Source organism: Phoca vitulina, unplaced genomic scaffold (genome assembly GCF_004348235.1).
Source record: "Phoca vitulina isolate PV1807 unplaced genomic scaffold, GSC_HSeal_1.0 scaffold24, whole genome shotgun sequence".
NCBI lineage: Eukaryota > Metazoa > Chordata > Mammalia > Carnivora > Phocidae > Phoca > Phoca vitulina.
In genome coordinates, this window is record NW_022589727.1 from 28,494,972 (window position 1) to 28,511,081 (window position 16,110).

The following is a 16,110-nucleotide window of genomic DNA, read 5'->3' on the forward strand; positions in this document are numbered from 1 at the left end:
TCCTGTCCCTTTACTTCTCGATCAGCCCTTTATTTTTATCAGATTCATTTGCCTAAAACCTAGACTGATAAATACAGCCTTCCTCAACAGCGATCAAAATTTTTATTTTATTAAAATAGAAATGTAATATCGCTCTCTGAAAGAATATTTTAAGTACAGAAGTATTCAAAATAATATCCTTGCTTCCCAATTTCACTTTTCAGAGGTAACAACTGTTAACAACTGGGTACATGACCTTCCAAAATTTTACAAGGTAGAAAATTTTGCAAGTTCATTTATGAATAGAGATCGATAAAATTTAATAAATATTAGCAAGCCCAGCATTTTTTACAAGAATAATATGCCATTAAGACACCTACCTCACATCATAAAAAACAAAACAAAACAAAAAAAACCAAATGGATTCACATTCTAAACACAAAAGTTAAAACTACCAGAACACTATAAGAAAAATAAGGTAGGTATTTCTGTAATGTATCTTACTAAGCTTGACATAAAATCTGGAAGTTATATTTTAAAAGATTGACAGATTTACTTATATAAGAATTTAAACTTCTGAACAACAAAAGATAGCAGTAGGAAAGTCTAAATACAGACAGAAGACTTGAGGAAATTATTTTCAAAATTTATAACAGTGGATGGGTTGTTGGCCACAATAAACAGACTTGATAGAGATTGCTAAGAAATGGACAAAGCATTCCATTAGAAAAACTAGACAAAGAATAAGAGGAGGCAATTCATAGAAAAAAAAAAAATCCAAGTAGCATTTAAGCACGTGAAGAGATACCTATCCTACCTTACTAATGATTCAGAAATGAAATAAAGCAAGTGCTACAAAAAGTTTAAGTTTGTGTAATATCAAGTGTTTAACAATGACATGGGGAAATGCACGTGTGTATAGACTGTTAATGGGAACATACATTTTGCATCTTTCATGTAGGCAATTTGGGGGATTCTATCAAGATTTAAACATTGCATATCAAGCCTATTTCTAGAAGTTTATCAGTCAGTAATACTCCCAAATACAGAGGGATAGATATATGTCCAGGTATTTTCATTGTACCTCACTAACTTTATATGGCTCTTGATTGCCTAATAAAATAAACTCCAGACTCCTGGTCATGTTCCCAACAACAAGCTTTGGGAACAAAAAGAAAAAAAGAAAGAAAAAATAAATAAATAAATATATATATAAAAGAGAGAGAGAAAGAGGCAAACCAGGAAAGAGACTCTTAACTATAGAGAACAAACTGATGGTTACCAGAAGGGAGTTGGGTAGGGGATGGATTAAATAGCTGATGGGGATTAAGGAGTACACTTGTCATCATGAGCACTGGGTGATGTATGGAAGTGTTGAATCACTCTATTGTACACCTGAAACTCATATTACCCTGTATGTTCACTAACTGGAATTTAAATAAAAACTGTGTGTGTGTTTGTATATATATAGAGAGAGAGAGAAAGAGAGAGAGAGAGTGTGTGTATGTGTGTGTAGGTAGTGGGAGAAGACAGAAGTATAAAAGATACTGTCCCTTCTCTATTAGAAGTAACAGTCCTAACAGCAACTAGCAGTAGAATGAAATAAGTACCAAAAGCAAATCACTTTAATGTGTGAGGAGTATAAAGTGCAGTGTCGTGTGGGCATGTAGCAAAGTAGAATGGTCTGGATTTGTCAACTCATGGGGGCATTCAACAGTTGAAGACACCTCAAGATCCCAGGCCTGGATAACTGGGCTTAACTAATCACTACTGACTAAGATAGGTAAGAGTGTAGAAAGAAGTAGAATTTAAGGTCCATGTCAAGAAGTTTCATTTCATTATTCAAGGCCTGCCATGATCTAATTCCAATTCTCATTTATTACTGCATCTCCCACTATTTTTTCCTGGAATTTAATGAGCTACATATATGGAATTTTCTTTTCTCTGAAAACCTTCTGAACGATCACACCACCTGCTTTTGCTTATTTTCTTCTTTCCTCCTGATGCTCTCCCTTCCTCTCTCCTCCTGTGGGACTTCTGCTTCTCTTTCAGTTTTTCATCCAAATATTGTACTATTCTCTGAAGTATCCTAGGTTCTTTCCTCCCCAGAAATCAGATTTTATTATTCCTTCTTCCAATTGCGTGGCTCTCCATTAAAGGACTGTATTTAACACTGGCTGAAATTCCAATCAACTCACACTCCCTAGAGGATTTTTAATCCCCTCCTGGCCAAAAATTGCATGTTATTCTATTTTTGGTTCTCTATGAATCTTTTAGTTCAGAACTTGAGACTGTAAGTAGAGGAGGGGAAGGTAATTGGAGATAATTTTAGGCACCTACGTATGAATCAGAAATCATCCAATATTGACCCCATCTTACCTAAATGTGGCCCCCACTTATGTCGGTTGCATGTCAGTTCGCTTTTGACTTGGGACATCCCATAAAACTGCAAACTCCAACGTGGAACTTCAGTGTTCTTTTTATTTTTAAGATTTTATTTATTTATTTGAGAAAGAGAGCACAAGTGGGGGGTGAGAAGGGGCAGAGGGAGAGGGAGAAGTAGACTCCCCATTAAGCAGGGAGCCCAATGTGGGACTCGATCCCAGGACTCTGGGATCATGACCTGAGGCGAAGGCAGACGCTTAAGGACTGAGCCACCCCAGCGCCCCGTCAGTGTTCTTCATGTAGGCTGCATCAAAATTGCCTTGGCCCTCAGCCAGAGATACACTGCAAGCATGGAAGCAGTCCCAAACTTTCCTTCTGGGAGTTTCCTGCTGCTTTACTACAGCCTGGCACTTAATAGGCTCTTAATAAACATGCATTGAATGAACAAATGAAAAAATAAATGCCAAAAGGACATGGTACATTTGGGTGTGAGCGTAGAGGTGTTTTTCAGTGTCCTTTAGAACAACTGCTCAGATACATATAGATGGAGCATCCACTCTCCGAAGGGCAGTGGATTCTAGAGTGGATTGCTCCTATTCCTGAGGAGCTGGGTTTTTTATTCCTGGTATTCAAACTCCCAGGGCTCTGGATGGCTTTGACAGGGATCAGTGACTTTTCTGACATTTTGTGTCTGCATCTATACAACACACTTGCTTGTTAGGGATTTGTTAGAAGTGAGGGAGAGGAGGGGCGCTTGGGTAGCTCAGTCGCTTGAGTGTCCAGCTCTTGGTGTGACTCAGGTCATGATCTCAGGGTTGTGAGATTGAGCTCCACATCCAGCTTCGTGCTCAGCATGGAGTCTGCTTGAGATTCTCTCTATCTCCCTCTGTCCCTTCCCCCACCCCCACTCACTCTCACACTCTCTCTCTCAGATAAAATCTTTAAAAAATAGTGAGGAAGGGGCGTCTGGGTGACTCAGTCGGTTAAGTGTCTGCCTTCAGCTCAGGTCATGATCCCAGGGTCCTGGGATCGAGCCCCGCATCGGGCTCCCTGCTCAGTGGGAGCCTGCTTCTCCCTCTGCCTCTGTGCTCTCACTCTTCCTCTGTGCTCTCTCTCTCTCGATCTTGCTCTATCTCAAGTAAATAAATAAAATCTTAAAAAAAAAAAAAGTGAGGAAAAGGGTCCATAATTTTTAAGAGTGCATGCATTAGTGTGTATGTGCATTTTTATGGGTCTGGGAGAGAGGATCTGTTGATTAGCAAATTCTCAGAGGGCTGTGACTGAAAGACCCGTGACGGAGCCCCCGTCTAGCTTATCCTGCATGACCATGGCAATAGATGAATACCAACCCATCCGCCCCCGTGGAGCAACAGGTCCTTTGCTCAAGCATTTGCTTTCTGCTCTATAGTCAGTGCAGGTGCAGCAACATCCTTCTTGCCATGGTGTGAGCATTTGTGTAAGCACATGTGCACACCTCTTCTTCCTGGGAGCCTTTTGGGGAAAATATATACTGAGTGCCAAATATGTACTGATCACTGTGGGATCAGAAAGAAGAGTAAGACATCATTCACTCCTCAGAAAGAAGATAAAATTATGTGAAAAGTTCCACTTCCTTTGGCATATTGAAACCATGATTTAAGACTACGAGAGAGGGGCGCCTGGGTGGCTCAGTCAGTTAAGCGTCTGCCTTCGGCTCAGGTCATGATCCCAGGGTCCTGGGATCGAGTCCCGCATTGGACCCCACATTGGGCTCCCTGCTCATCGGGGAGCCTGCTTCTCCCTCTCCCACTCCCGCCTGCTTGCGTTCCTTCTCTTGCTGTGTCTCTCTCTGTCAAATAAATAAGTAAAATCTTAAAAAAAAAAAAAGACTACATGAGAGCTTTCACAGCGTGATGATGTATCACCAAATGAACTGTATGAACTCAGTCACAACATTGGGCATTCAGCTGAGCCAGTGATCATTGGGCCACATTTTGGAAGCTTTACAGAGAAGTAAAATGGGAACTCTGGCTTCAGATATGGGCGGATGGACACGTTTTGTTCCAATCTCACCTGAACTCCTGGCATCTTTGAAAGCATTTCCTTCTTCAGACACGTCTTTCCTTTTCTTTCTTTTGATTTCCATGACAGCTTTCTCTATTGGCTTTTCTGGCTCGTTTGTTGGTATCTCCTCCTCCACCACTGATTATATTAAATGTCACTGTTCTCTCTGAAATCGTTTCCCCAGTGACCTCATCCATTCCTAAACCATAATATTTCAATGCCGATCACCCCCACATCTCTATTTCTTGGCCATACGTCTCAAATCCCAGCTTGATACCATGCACCCTGTGTCCACAAGCCAGCAGTTCATTTCCCCTCATTCATTCCATCCCGCTCAGTAAGTGGGGCCATCTTTTGCTTAAGCCCCAAACGTGGAACCTATCCTTGATTCCTCCATCTTTTCCCCCATATTCAATTGATCACCGACTTCTGTCCATTTTAACTCTCAAATATGCCAGTTCTTTTCATTTACTGCTCTCTTCACCATGCTCACCTTAGTCCCAACACGGCACTGTCAGAAGTGCTGAAGGTTCCCTGTGGTCTCTGTGGTAGTTCCCGGTGGCCTCCCTGCCTCCCCTTACTACTTCCATCCAACAAACCACTTCTTCCCCTGGCAGCTAACGTGGTCTTTTCATAAGGGAAATTAGATAATTTGGTTTTCATACTTCAGAATATTCCAAGGCTCCCCCTTATACGCATCCATGCTTCTTATCTTAGGGTACAGAGCACTGCATGGTATGGCCCTCACCCACTCCCCCAGCCCCTGGTCGAGGGACCACACTTACCTTGCTTGCTGAGCCACAGTCACACAAGCCTTCTTTCTGTCCACTAACCGTGTACAAAACACTCCTGCTTCATCGCCTTGGTTCATGCTGTTCTTTCCCAAACTCTTGGCATGGCTGGCTCTCTCAAAGTTCAAGTCTCCTCAAATTAACTGTCATCCCCTCAGTGGCCCCTTCCACAACCATTCCCGGTGGTCAAGCACGTATCCCTCTCTGCCTACAATATTCTTTGTCTTAGCACCGTGTTTGTTTCATCTACTGAATTTTAGCATTTTAAAATTATTAATTTACTTCCTGCATCTCTCCCAGCTCCACCCACTGCAGTCCAGATTCTTAAATACCTGCGGGCAGGGCCTGTGTCCGCCCACTGACCACGGTGCTCGCGGTGTCAGTGTTCACTCCATTAATATTTGAATGGAATGAATGAATCTGAGCAGGGAGAGAAAGCAGTTCACAGATAGTGCTATCACCTTCCAAGTAGGTGAACATTTATGAGCCAAAGCAGTGTCAGAAAAGCCCAGTGTTTGTGGTACAGAAAATCTTTATCCCCTGACCAGGGCAGAAGGTAATATAATGTCACTGTGTTAAGTATTCAGAGATGAGTTTGGAGAAGAAGATGTAGGCAGGTCTTAAACCCAAAGGTAGGAAGTTTGAACTTTGTCTCCTATACAATTGTGTCCCGTTAAAGTTTTTAGTAAGGCAACGAAACGAACAAGGAGCTGTACCTAGCTCTGGCGGGCAGTGCTCGTCCTCATTTACTTAGACTGTATCATAGCTGTTGAATTGCATCTCTACTTCTCCACCAGACTGTTACCTCCTCCAGGACAGGTACCATGTCTCACCCACCATGTGAGATCCCAGCTCAGAGCCCAGTGCTTGGTTCACTGGAGGCATGCAATGAATGTGTTTAGAATGGGTGAATGAATGAGTGAATGAATGAATAAACTTTGGGGAGCAAATATGCCCTCATAGCTTAGATCTACCCTCTCTGAACCACCATTTTCTCTAGAAGTGTCAGAACGAGGACTGAGTAAACAACTAAGCACACATTGGTGCCAATGTTGAAGTCCCTCCCAGAGCAGCTGGTGGGAGACACTCTTGACTCAGAGAAACCTTGTGAGGGAAATCGGCTAGAGGGTTAACGACAGATACGCTGCCTAACTCTGAGAGTGGCATGCACTGTAGTGATTAGTATATACAGCAAACATTTTCTTGCCAAACTTAGATGATTCAATCTAAATATTCTTTCAGAGAGGTCTCCCTAATTATAATGACATGGTATAAATATAAGAAGAAAGAATGTCAATTATCACTTCGTGTAATAACAGTGTTAGTGTTCATGCACATAAATTATAAGTAAGTTTACCTATTTAAAAGCAAGAAAAGTGCTCAGTTTTGCAATTTAAAACTTTTGAATATGCCACATTTAAAAATTATGTCATTACAACCGGTAGAAGTTAGTAATCACCACTAAAATGCGTGTTCGTGAATAGTTGATGAACTACTTATGGTGAAATTCTTTAAAAAAATCATTTGAAAGGGCAAATTTCAAGACACCTATGATATATTTATTTTCACACATTCCAGATGCATCCAATGTGCTTTAAACCCCTGTTATGTAGCAACATATGAGAGCCTTCTAGAGTGGCATTGCCTGAAATGGCAGCTCCTAGTCACGCACGGTGATTTACATTTAAATTTTAGTTAATGAAAATTAAATAAAATAAAATGCTCAGGTCCTCAGTCTCACTAGCCACATTTCAAGTGCTCTGTCACCACTTGTGGCTGGTGGCTACCATCAGAGTGCAGAATAGAACATTTCCATCATGACAGAAAGTTCTATCGGACAGCGTTGCTCTGAAGAAAAGAAGTAAATATGACCCGTCACGAGCACCATGGTCATACCATCAAGAGCTCCTGACACGTGTCTAGGATTTATTGTGAGAGCAGATATCTTTTCCCACATTGGTGAAGACATTTAAAAGTGCCCTTGTTTCCAGAAGACAATAATCCTATTCAGTGCGGAATCAAACTGGCCCCTGGATGAGAGATGAGGCCTTACCCTTGTACGGTCCTTATCTGTTTGAGCTAGTTGTACATTTTGTGATGTTGTTTTAAGCCAACTGTAATGTAGTTTTCCAAAGTGACATTTTGAGAACAAACAACTTCAAGGTATTAGCTTAAACCTGAATTCATCCTTTATGTTCTAATCTACTGGCTTTCAATTCCTCTGTCTATAAAAGTAATCTCATAGCAGTTTTGGCTGAGTTCCTGCACCCCTTTACCGGATCCAGGATTTGAAGAGTCTAAGTGAGTAGAGGAGCTTATCATAAAGCATCTGACAGTGCATACATCACAGGGGTTTATTGGATAAAGATGTGATCCCGGTCCACCTGCTTCAGGTATTTTATCGAATTCTTATTCTCTTGCAGATCACCTACAAAGCAGTCAGTTCCTTTGACCCCGAAATAGACTTATCCAATCAAAGTGGAAGAGTTTCAAAACTGGGGAATGAAACCCATTTTCTGTTCTTTGGACTGTATCCAGGGACCACGTACTCCTTCACCATCCGAGCTAGCACAGCTAAGGGGTTTGGACCTCCAGCAACAAATCAGTTCACCACCAAAATATCAGGTATTATACCTTTGTGAGTTATGTCTTTTATCACAGGTAACGTTTTTGTATTTTTCATTGTCAAGGATACAAACCTCACCCCGACTGACCCATTGTGTTCAGATTAACACATGCATGAAAATCAGACTTGTGGAATTGAATGAGATACTGCAAATACTTATAATTTGGGAGCTTAAGATCCTCCTGCATTAGGAAGTAGGCATGTTGTATCAGTTTGCACTGGAGGACCTGAGCATGAATGAGAGTTCTGGTCTGTGTGCTCCTACCCCCTTCACAGTACAGGTTACCAGAGCAGCAGCATTGGAGAGATATCTGCAATGAGCCGTGAACGACCGAGTGCTCAGCAGAAAGACAGCGTTATATGGAGTCTGCTTCCAGAAGGATCAGCCTTCCTTGGGACCTTCACCATTAGTAGTTGCGATGACAGAGGGGTGGTACCAGGCACTTACAGCCTCCAGCTTTTTGCTGGTAGAGACTCAATTATGCCATCCGACCAAAGACATAATTTGAGAAGTATTTCTGGGCATGTGCAACTGTGCAGAAAATGTCTTTGTGCTTCAGACTAGAGGAAATGGAGTTGCCATCTGCTGGATATATAATAACAATAAACACAATTCCATGGACATTTCCTTTTTCCCCCTTTGGGTATGAGTGGTGAAGTATTTGAGTTTTGGCCTTGTCTGTTTTGGTTGGGGGAAGATGAGCAGGAGTCTGGTGAGGGAAATAACTCTTTCAATCAGTCAGTGTTAGCTAAATAATATTTAGCCTTATTTTATCTATTGTCCCTCATTTCTAGTTTTTTGGAAAGTTTTTGCTTAGAATCAGAGGCAGGGAAGTGCTTACAACAAGAGTACTATGGGGTGTGTGGGTGGCTCATTGGGTTAAGCATCTGCCTTCAGCTCAGGTCATGATCGAGTCCTGGGATCGAGTCCCATGTTGGGCATCCTGCTCAGCAGGGAGTCTGCTTCTCCCTCTGCTCCTCCCCCGCTTGTGTGCTCACTCTCAAATAAATAAATAAAAATCTAAAAAAAAAAAAGAGTACTATAAGCACTCAATTAGGTTTTGAGGGAGGGAGGTTTGGAATTTTGTTTTTAAGCAATTATAACTTAAGAGGAAATTTTTCATGTAAGATTTTATTTATGAGCACAAACTCAACTTGAAGTTCAATATACACTTGATACTTCATAGGAAGCGTTAGGTAATAACAGTATGGAGAGTTGGAAGAAGAGGAAGACGTCCTTGGGAGGTTAGGAAAGTGGCATAGGTCGTACATCTCTAGAGACTACTAGACTTGGAATCAGAAAATCTGGCTTCTAGTTGTAATTTTCCATGCATGCCCTCTCTGATCTTGATCAAGTGCATTGATACCTGGATGTAATTAAGATGATATAATCTGGTACTTGAACTTATGGTGGAGACTGAAGAGGAAATGTGTGCCAGTATGTGTATTTCCAAGCCTCCATTATTTTGGTAATTTTCCCCTATGGAAACCGTATCTCAAAGAGTATTATCTTAAAGAGGATGTTCTTTTAGAAAAAAAAATTCATTTTTACCATTTCTGTTATATAAAAATTCTGGTTGATATGAGTCTGACCACTGTTAGCCCACCAAGTTCATACAGTTTTATCCAAAAACAAAGACAGTTGACATTTTAGTTAGCCTGCACAGACTCATCAAGAGTAACTATTTGATTTTTATAGTTCAAAGAAAATTACAGTTGGGCGCCTGGGTGGCTCAGTTGGTTAAGCGACTGCCTTCGGCTCAGGTCATGATCCTGGAGTTCCTGGATCGAGTCCCGCATCGGGCTCCCTGCTCGGCGGGGAGTCTGCTTCTCCCTCTGACCCTCCCCCCTCTCATGTGCTTGCTCTCTCTCATTCTCTCTCTCTCAAATAAATAAATAAAATCTTCAAAAAAAAAAATCAAAGAAAATTACAGTTTATGGGCCCCAATTTTCTACTTTCATGGACCTCAGATAACTATTTTCTATACAAAATATAATTCTGTGTTATGAATCAGAGTTAATTTTTAGTAGAATTGGAGTTAATTTTTAATGCTGAGAAAATCCAATAAATGGAAATGAGATATAACCCATGTCTTTTACAGAAAAGCTTTTTATATGTAAGAGATTTAAAAAACTATATTTGTAAAAAAAAAAGGATCACTAGTGTTCTCATCAGGTACCTACACCATGTGCCCTCCCGCATCACAGCTTCATGAAATGATCTATCTAGTCCATGGTGATGACAAAATTATTGAAGAACTCTGTCGTTATCTTCTCGTAAGAATGAACAATCTAGAAAACAAAGAATGCCAGGAAATGGACCTGGAAATAGGATTCACATGAAGTGGGGGAAAAGAACTAACATTGGTAGGATTATATTTGCCTGGCTCTCTTTATTATCTCTCTGAATTCCCATAATAACCCTAGAGGGTAATTTCTCCTATTTTGGAAGAAGGGTAAACTGAAGCTCCAGAGATAATTCATGTGCCTACGCTCTTAGGCTGATTAAAACAAAACAGAAAGTCAACCCAAGTCTTTCTTACTCCAATTCCCATACCTTTTCCACCTTCCTGCTCTCCCTGAGAGCCCACTAGTGGTCACTAATTTCAACAAGCCTCTCTGGCTTCTACAGTCTTCAGATCCCTAGATGGATCTGTGGCATACACAGAGTCTTCCATCTTGACTTCGATGGGAGAGCTATAATGTTCAATTTTATGATCCTAGTGATTATTTCTTAAATATGCATTTAAAGTTATTTTTAAAGAAAAGCATACCTAGCAGTAAGTACACAAATTATAAGTGCCCAGCTTGATGTATGTTCTCAAGCTAACCTACACCCATTTAGCAAGAAAGGAAATCGAGAGACAGAATATTACTAACACCTCAAAAGCCCCCCTCATACTCTCTCCCAGCTTAAACTCAAGATAAAGAAGTCGACATCTCCTGGTTTTAGCAGTGGTTCCTGATATTCGGTGTAGGGTATATACACAGAGGCTGCCCATGGTCGGTTCATAGCTGCAGTTTAAGTGCACTGTGTTCTTAATGTTCTTTGCAAATGGAACTAGGAGGAAAACTGAAAAGATCGACCAGAAATAATGAGTCTCCCATCTTACACATTTTTCCCCCAGCACCCTCTATGCCGGCTTATGAACTCGAAACCCCTTTGAATCAGACGGACAACACAGTGACAGTCATGCTGAAGCCAGCACACAGCCGAGGCGCGCCTGTCAGGTACTGAGCAGAGGAGGGGTGGGCTGGCTCCAGGGAGATAGACACTGACATCAAATTGACGAATTTCTTGACTGTGTTTTCTAGGGATTCGATGCAAACAGCAGGCAGCATGTAAACCCATATCTTTATTAGCTCTAATTAAAAGAAATGACTCGGGAAAGGGGATGTGCTTTGATGTGGGGTGTGAGCAAGTATTGTGAACAGAGTTTGATGCTGTTGCAAGTGGGTTGTTCTTTGAAGATATGGAGCAAAAGCCTTAGTCTGTTGAGAGGTGGCTTTACTTCTAAAAAGTAATTGCTTGCTGCAATTTAGTTAGGGCTAATGACATTTTGATCCTGAGCTCTGTTCTTTAAATGGACCTTTGGTTTTTTGCTTGTTTATTTGTTTACCTGGGGCTTTAAGTCAGTCAACTTTTGGGAAATTGGCTAATCTCTCCATTGAATATGTGGTGTATATTTATTTTTTTAAAAGAAACCAATGATTGGAAAGAGCATTGTGAAGTCTTTATTCAAACATATTTAAGTTTATTACCAACATGTAGGCCCCATTTCTCATCCCATGATGATTTATATAGCTAAGAAATTACAAAGTGTAACTTTTACGGTGAATGAATAAAATAAATTTATTCTTCCTAGGAAGGAGCAGAGGAATGCCTGAATAACTCTTGAGTATGAACTTGTCATAAGCTCATTAATCTATATAAATGAAATTGCTACTTGTTTCAGAAGGATTTAGATATTCTGTACTATCAGAATAGATTCCCTTCAAAATAACCTATTATTCTGAATAGCATACCCCGAGGAAACATTTACATTCCTATTTAAGGCTATATAGGGCTTGTTTCCATACTCCTTGTGTAGAATTTTACTCCATTAACCTTTTGAAACCTGGCTCTATTTGATCATGTTTTCACTACAGTGTCATAGGGCAATCAGTTGGACTTCTTTCGACATGATAAAATATGTACAAGTTTCATTTCACAGAGTTAGCAGTAAAAACAGAACAGCATTTGTTGATAGTAAAGTCCGATTAGGGTGGGATCGCAGAAATTTTTATTTGAAAAATCTAGAAAATTTTATGACACAATTTCTAGTTCACTCTGTTGACTTGACACGGTAGTAAGGGATTTTCCTGTCAGGGATTTAGGACCGCCATTCATAAGTGCAGTCTGTGAGAACACTATGAAATATGTCAAAGCTCTATTCCAAATTTAAGATATTACTGCTAGAAAAATGTAGCCACTGACACTATCTAGGCCCTTTGTGTTGACTTGTGTGCAGTACCGAGGGGTTGCCCTAATCCGAATGACCCAAGACACACACTCATTAGACGGCTGGCCAAGATCCGAATGTATCTGTGGCCGTGGGTCAGACTTTTTTCACTCCAGAAAGTTGAAGTATTATTAAATGAAAATTGATGCTCTGACCATGTCCTTGGGAACATCATTTTCTTGTGACCAATTTAAAAGTGGTCTAGACTCAGCAATGCGGGCTGTTAGGACAGGGGTCCGTGTTCTCCTACCGGAGCATCACAATAAAATGAAAACATGCAGGCCACTCATCTTCAAGGCCTCCAAATGGAAGGGATCTGAAATCCTAACCATTTCTCCAAAACAGCCAGTTATTCCCAATTCTACTTTATTCTCACATAAACTCCTTTTTCATTTTCTGTTCTTATTGCCTTTTTCCTTCAAACACTTTCAGTCCGATTTTCATCCACCTCTCTGTATAGATCTTTTCAAGTCTGAGTTTTCAAATAATATTCCTTTGGGCCATCTATATCAGCCTCCTCCCCAGTTCTCCTTTCCTTACTTTTTTAAAGTGCCTCTTGCATTCCAAACTAGTATTCATATTTTCTAAATATGCCTTTCAAAGGCATTGTCTTGTTGTTTTCTTTTATACCTTTCTAGTTGTTTTTGGAGACTGGAGCCTTACAATTTAGTTAATTGTAGATATCCTCAGGCTTTTTATTCTTATGTTATAAAAATACACATTCAAATGCTTGTCAGAGTGTCCAAAATACACGGCTTTGCCACGTTTCACATCATTTCTTAAAGGCCAGTCACTAACTCTGCTAACATTTCAGTGTTCGTCATCTAAATCTATGCTGGAATCGAGATCAGTTCTTATGGACACTATTCAGTAAGCATTACAGGCAAACCCACTACAGATATCACCTTAATTGGAAGGATACTTACCTTAAATGGGTAAATTTTATTGGCACAAATTTGAGAATGGAAATTATCTTGACCCCCCCAGTCAGAAAGTTCTGTTTTTTTTTGTCGTTGGGTTGGGCGTTTTTTGTTTGTTTGTTTTTTGGGGGGTTTTTTGGCTTTTTTGGTTTGTTTTTAGTTTTTTGAATTTTTTTTTGCAGAAAAGTGAATGTTCTTTTCAAGGGATTTGGTGTTACAGTACAACATAATGGGACTGATTATCTATTGAATAGATGCTAGACCAATATATCTAGAAAGACTAGTTTGGAAAAAATGTCCATAATACTCTCAAACTAAATGAGGTATATCAAAATTTTCAATTTCATTTAGTGTTTAGAGAAATGAGAACTCTGATTAGGGAATCGTGGGGACCTAAAATATAAAGCCATAATGTAGATTAAAACATTTGAACACATCTGGAAATTTGCAAAATGCACATGTAGTCAAACTGCAATACAAGAAGGCTTTTCCCAAATGATAAGATAAATACTAGAAGAAGGAGGGAAATAGAAGTAAACATCTGTTTGCTTTCCTGGATTTTGCACAGTATTATATGCTCAAAAATACTGACATTGTATGATTTCCAAAGCCAGTTCTTTCAATTGATTTGATTCTTCTTTAATCCATAATCATTGATGTTAAAAATTCAGCCCCACTTCATTTATGCACTTCACTAAGTAAGGTGGTTCTGCATTCATTCCATGACAGACACTCAGCTTGCTTAATGCAGATTCTTAAAATTGCACTAAACTCTCAATGTAAATGATTGCTGTCTTTTTATTGATCAACATATCAGCTCTGTCACATAAAATTATTTAAATCCTGAAATGGCCAGGAAGAACACAAATTCCATCATTCTAGCTAGTAAACTAGCACCTGGGACAGAATTTTAATGTCTGTTCATGGATCCAATTTTTTTTTCTTTAATAAGACAGGGGAAAGCTTAATTTTCTTTTACTCATTTAGAATCCCCTCATTTCTCTCTCTTCTCTCCACTGTTCATTACACGCAGACATAATCCAACAGAGAAAATCCTTGTAATTTGCCAGTAAAATAGCAGCTCTAAATAAAGAATGATTTTTACACAAACTATGTGCTTTTCTTGCACTAACAAAGATTCTCTCCGTGATTTTACTCTCGTGATATATGGACTATGTGCCAATGTCCCTCATTAATGATATTTTATACGTTCTCATTGTCTACAGCATGAGACTCCTTCACGTTGTTGCGCCTTAGGTGATGGTGTTTTCAAATGACTCTCATTTTTGTTCTTTAGGCATTGTTGCTTCAATTTATTCATAAATGTTTTGGAGCTATATGTCTTCTTAATTAAAACTCAGTGCTTGAATATGTTAATTAAACATTCTGATATTCATTTCAGTGAAATGTTAGAAAATTACCATTTTAAGTACTCATTCTTTGATTCATTCATTCAGGAGAAACTACCGAGTGGGGAAAACATTTATTAAGTTGCCTGTCCGTGGGGATGGGAGGTGGGCAACAATCACAGCAACAACCAAAACATTAAAGCTGATGCCTAAACGTGCGAATACACTTTTAATGGATGGCAGCCATCTTGTTCTTCTAACAGGGGTAGTCCTAATTATTTTAATGCTATGCTTTTACTGTCACTGGTAACTTCTTATACTACAGATATCTTTGCAATGAACGCTTCCTCAACAGTTATATTTAAAAAGCGAATAGTTCCAGTTGCTGAGAATCAGGGCCACAGTCTTAAAGCAAATAGGAACTTCACTACATTATGCATCTGGAAGAGATGAGGCCATAAGGAAGAGATGGAAGAAATATTTTGCCTTATTTCTTTAAAGCACGTGTCCTGCTAGGTAAGATTTCAGATGAGACAGGGAATATTTTCTGTTAGTAAAAGGCAGGCATAAATGTTTTATTCATCTGAAACACTTTTGATTTTAAAAAAAGACTTGTACCATATAAAAACTTCAGTTTCATGTATAAATCAAGAATTTATTTTTTTTATATAATATGTTCGGGTTTTTATTAAACAGATTTCACCCTGAATTCATTACCGTGGTAGACTTGACAAATGTGTGCTGTTTTCATTTACTCCTCTTTGTCACTTTTCCCTGATGCTGCTTTGCCTTAGGTAGGTAGCCAGCAAAATGTGTACGGATCTTAAAGCCTCATTGTTCACTTCTAGTATTTCCTGATTTAGCCAAACTACTCATCAAATATTCTTCTGTAACAAATCAGATAGAAAATATAAAAAATGTATTAAAGGATGCTATTTTTTTCTTATAACTGAGCTCTTTGTCCTTTGAAAACTCTATGCTGTGTTCTTAGACCAAGGTGAAGGACAGGTTTTCATTCCGTTGAACATAAATAGTCAGTAAAGCAATTGTATTTATCTTAAGAAAATTTGTTAAATTTCCTAAAAATGTTTGATTTGATCCTGGAGCTGTAGGGAAAACAAGATTTGTTCTTTTTGTGGCCAACAGCTTGCACTCATATTTCCAGCTGGTTACCACACAGAAGTTATTATTAAAGGGATTCAGCAGGAGAATGTCAGGGAGTCTATGAAAACTGCCACCTTAGAGGGGACAGTGAAACAGATCTTTTGACAGTAAAAGCAAGGAAAGAGATCATTATAATTAATGAATGATAGGAGATAATCATGCGTTTGGTTTTAAGAAGTTTCCTGTAGAAATTACACTTGTTGGCATATAATTAATTTTGGTTTAGGAAGTTTAATATTAGGAAGTATGGACCAAATATTAATTTTTAAAAAGTTATTTTAAGGCAGCGGCAATCCATTTGATTGTCTACCATTAGTAAGTCCAAGGAAAGACATTTTCACTCCATGACCA

General features: G+C 39.3%; 1 protein-coding gene across 10 annotated transcripts in view; it reads left to right on the forward strand.

Annotated features, from left to right (window-relative positions):
* The window catches only part of PTPRM (protein tyrosine phosphatase receptor type M), a 799,041-nt gene that overhangs the window by 485,904 nt on the left and 297,027 nt on the right, over nucleotides 1-16,110 (forward strand). For all 10 annotated transcript variants that reach the window (XM_032421158.1, XM_032421157.1, XM_032421160.1 and 7 more), the window contains 2 exons: nucleotides 7,622-7,823; nucleotides 10,953-11,055. In XM_032421158.1, the coding sequence (XP_032277049.1) occupies nucleotides 7,622-7,823; nucleotides 10,953-11,055 (305 nt within the window). The remainder of the gene's footprint in view (nucleotides 1-7,621; nucleotides 7,824-10,952; nucleotides 11,056-16,110) is intronic.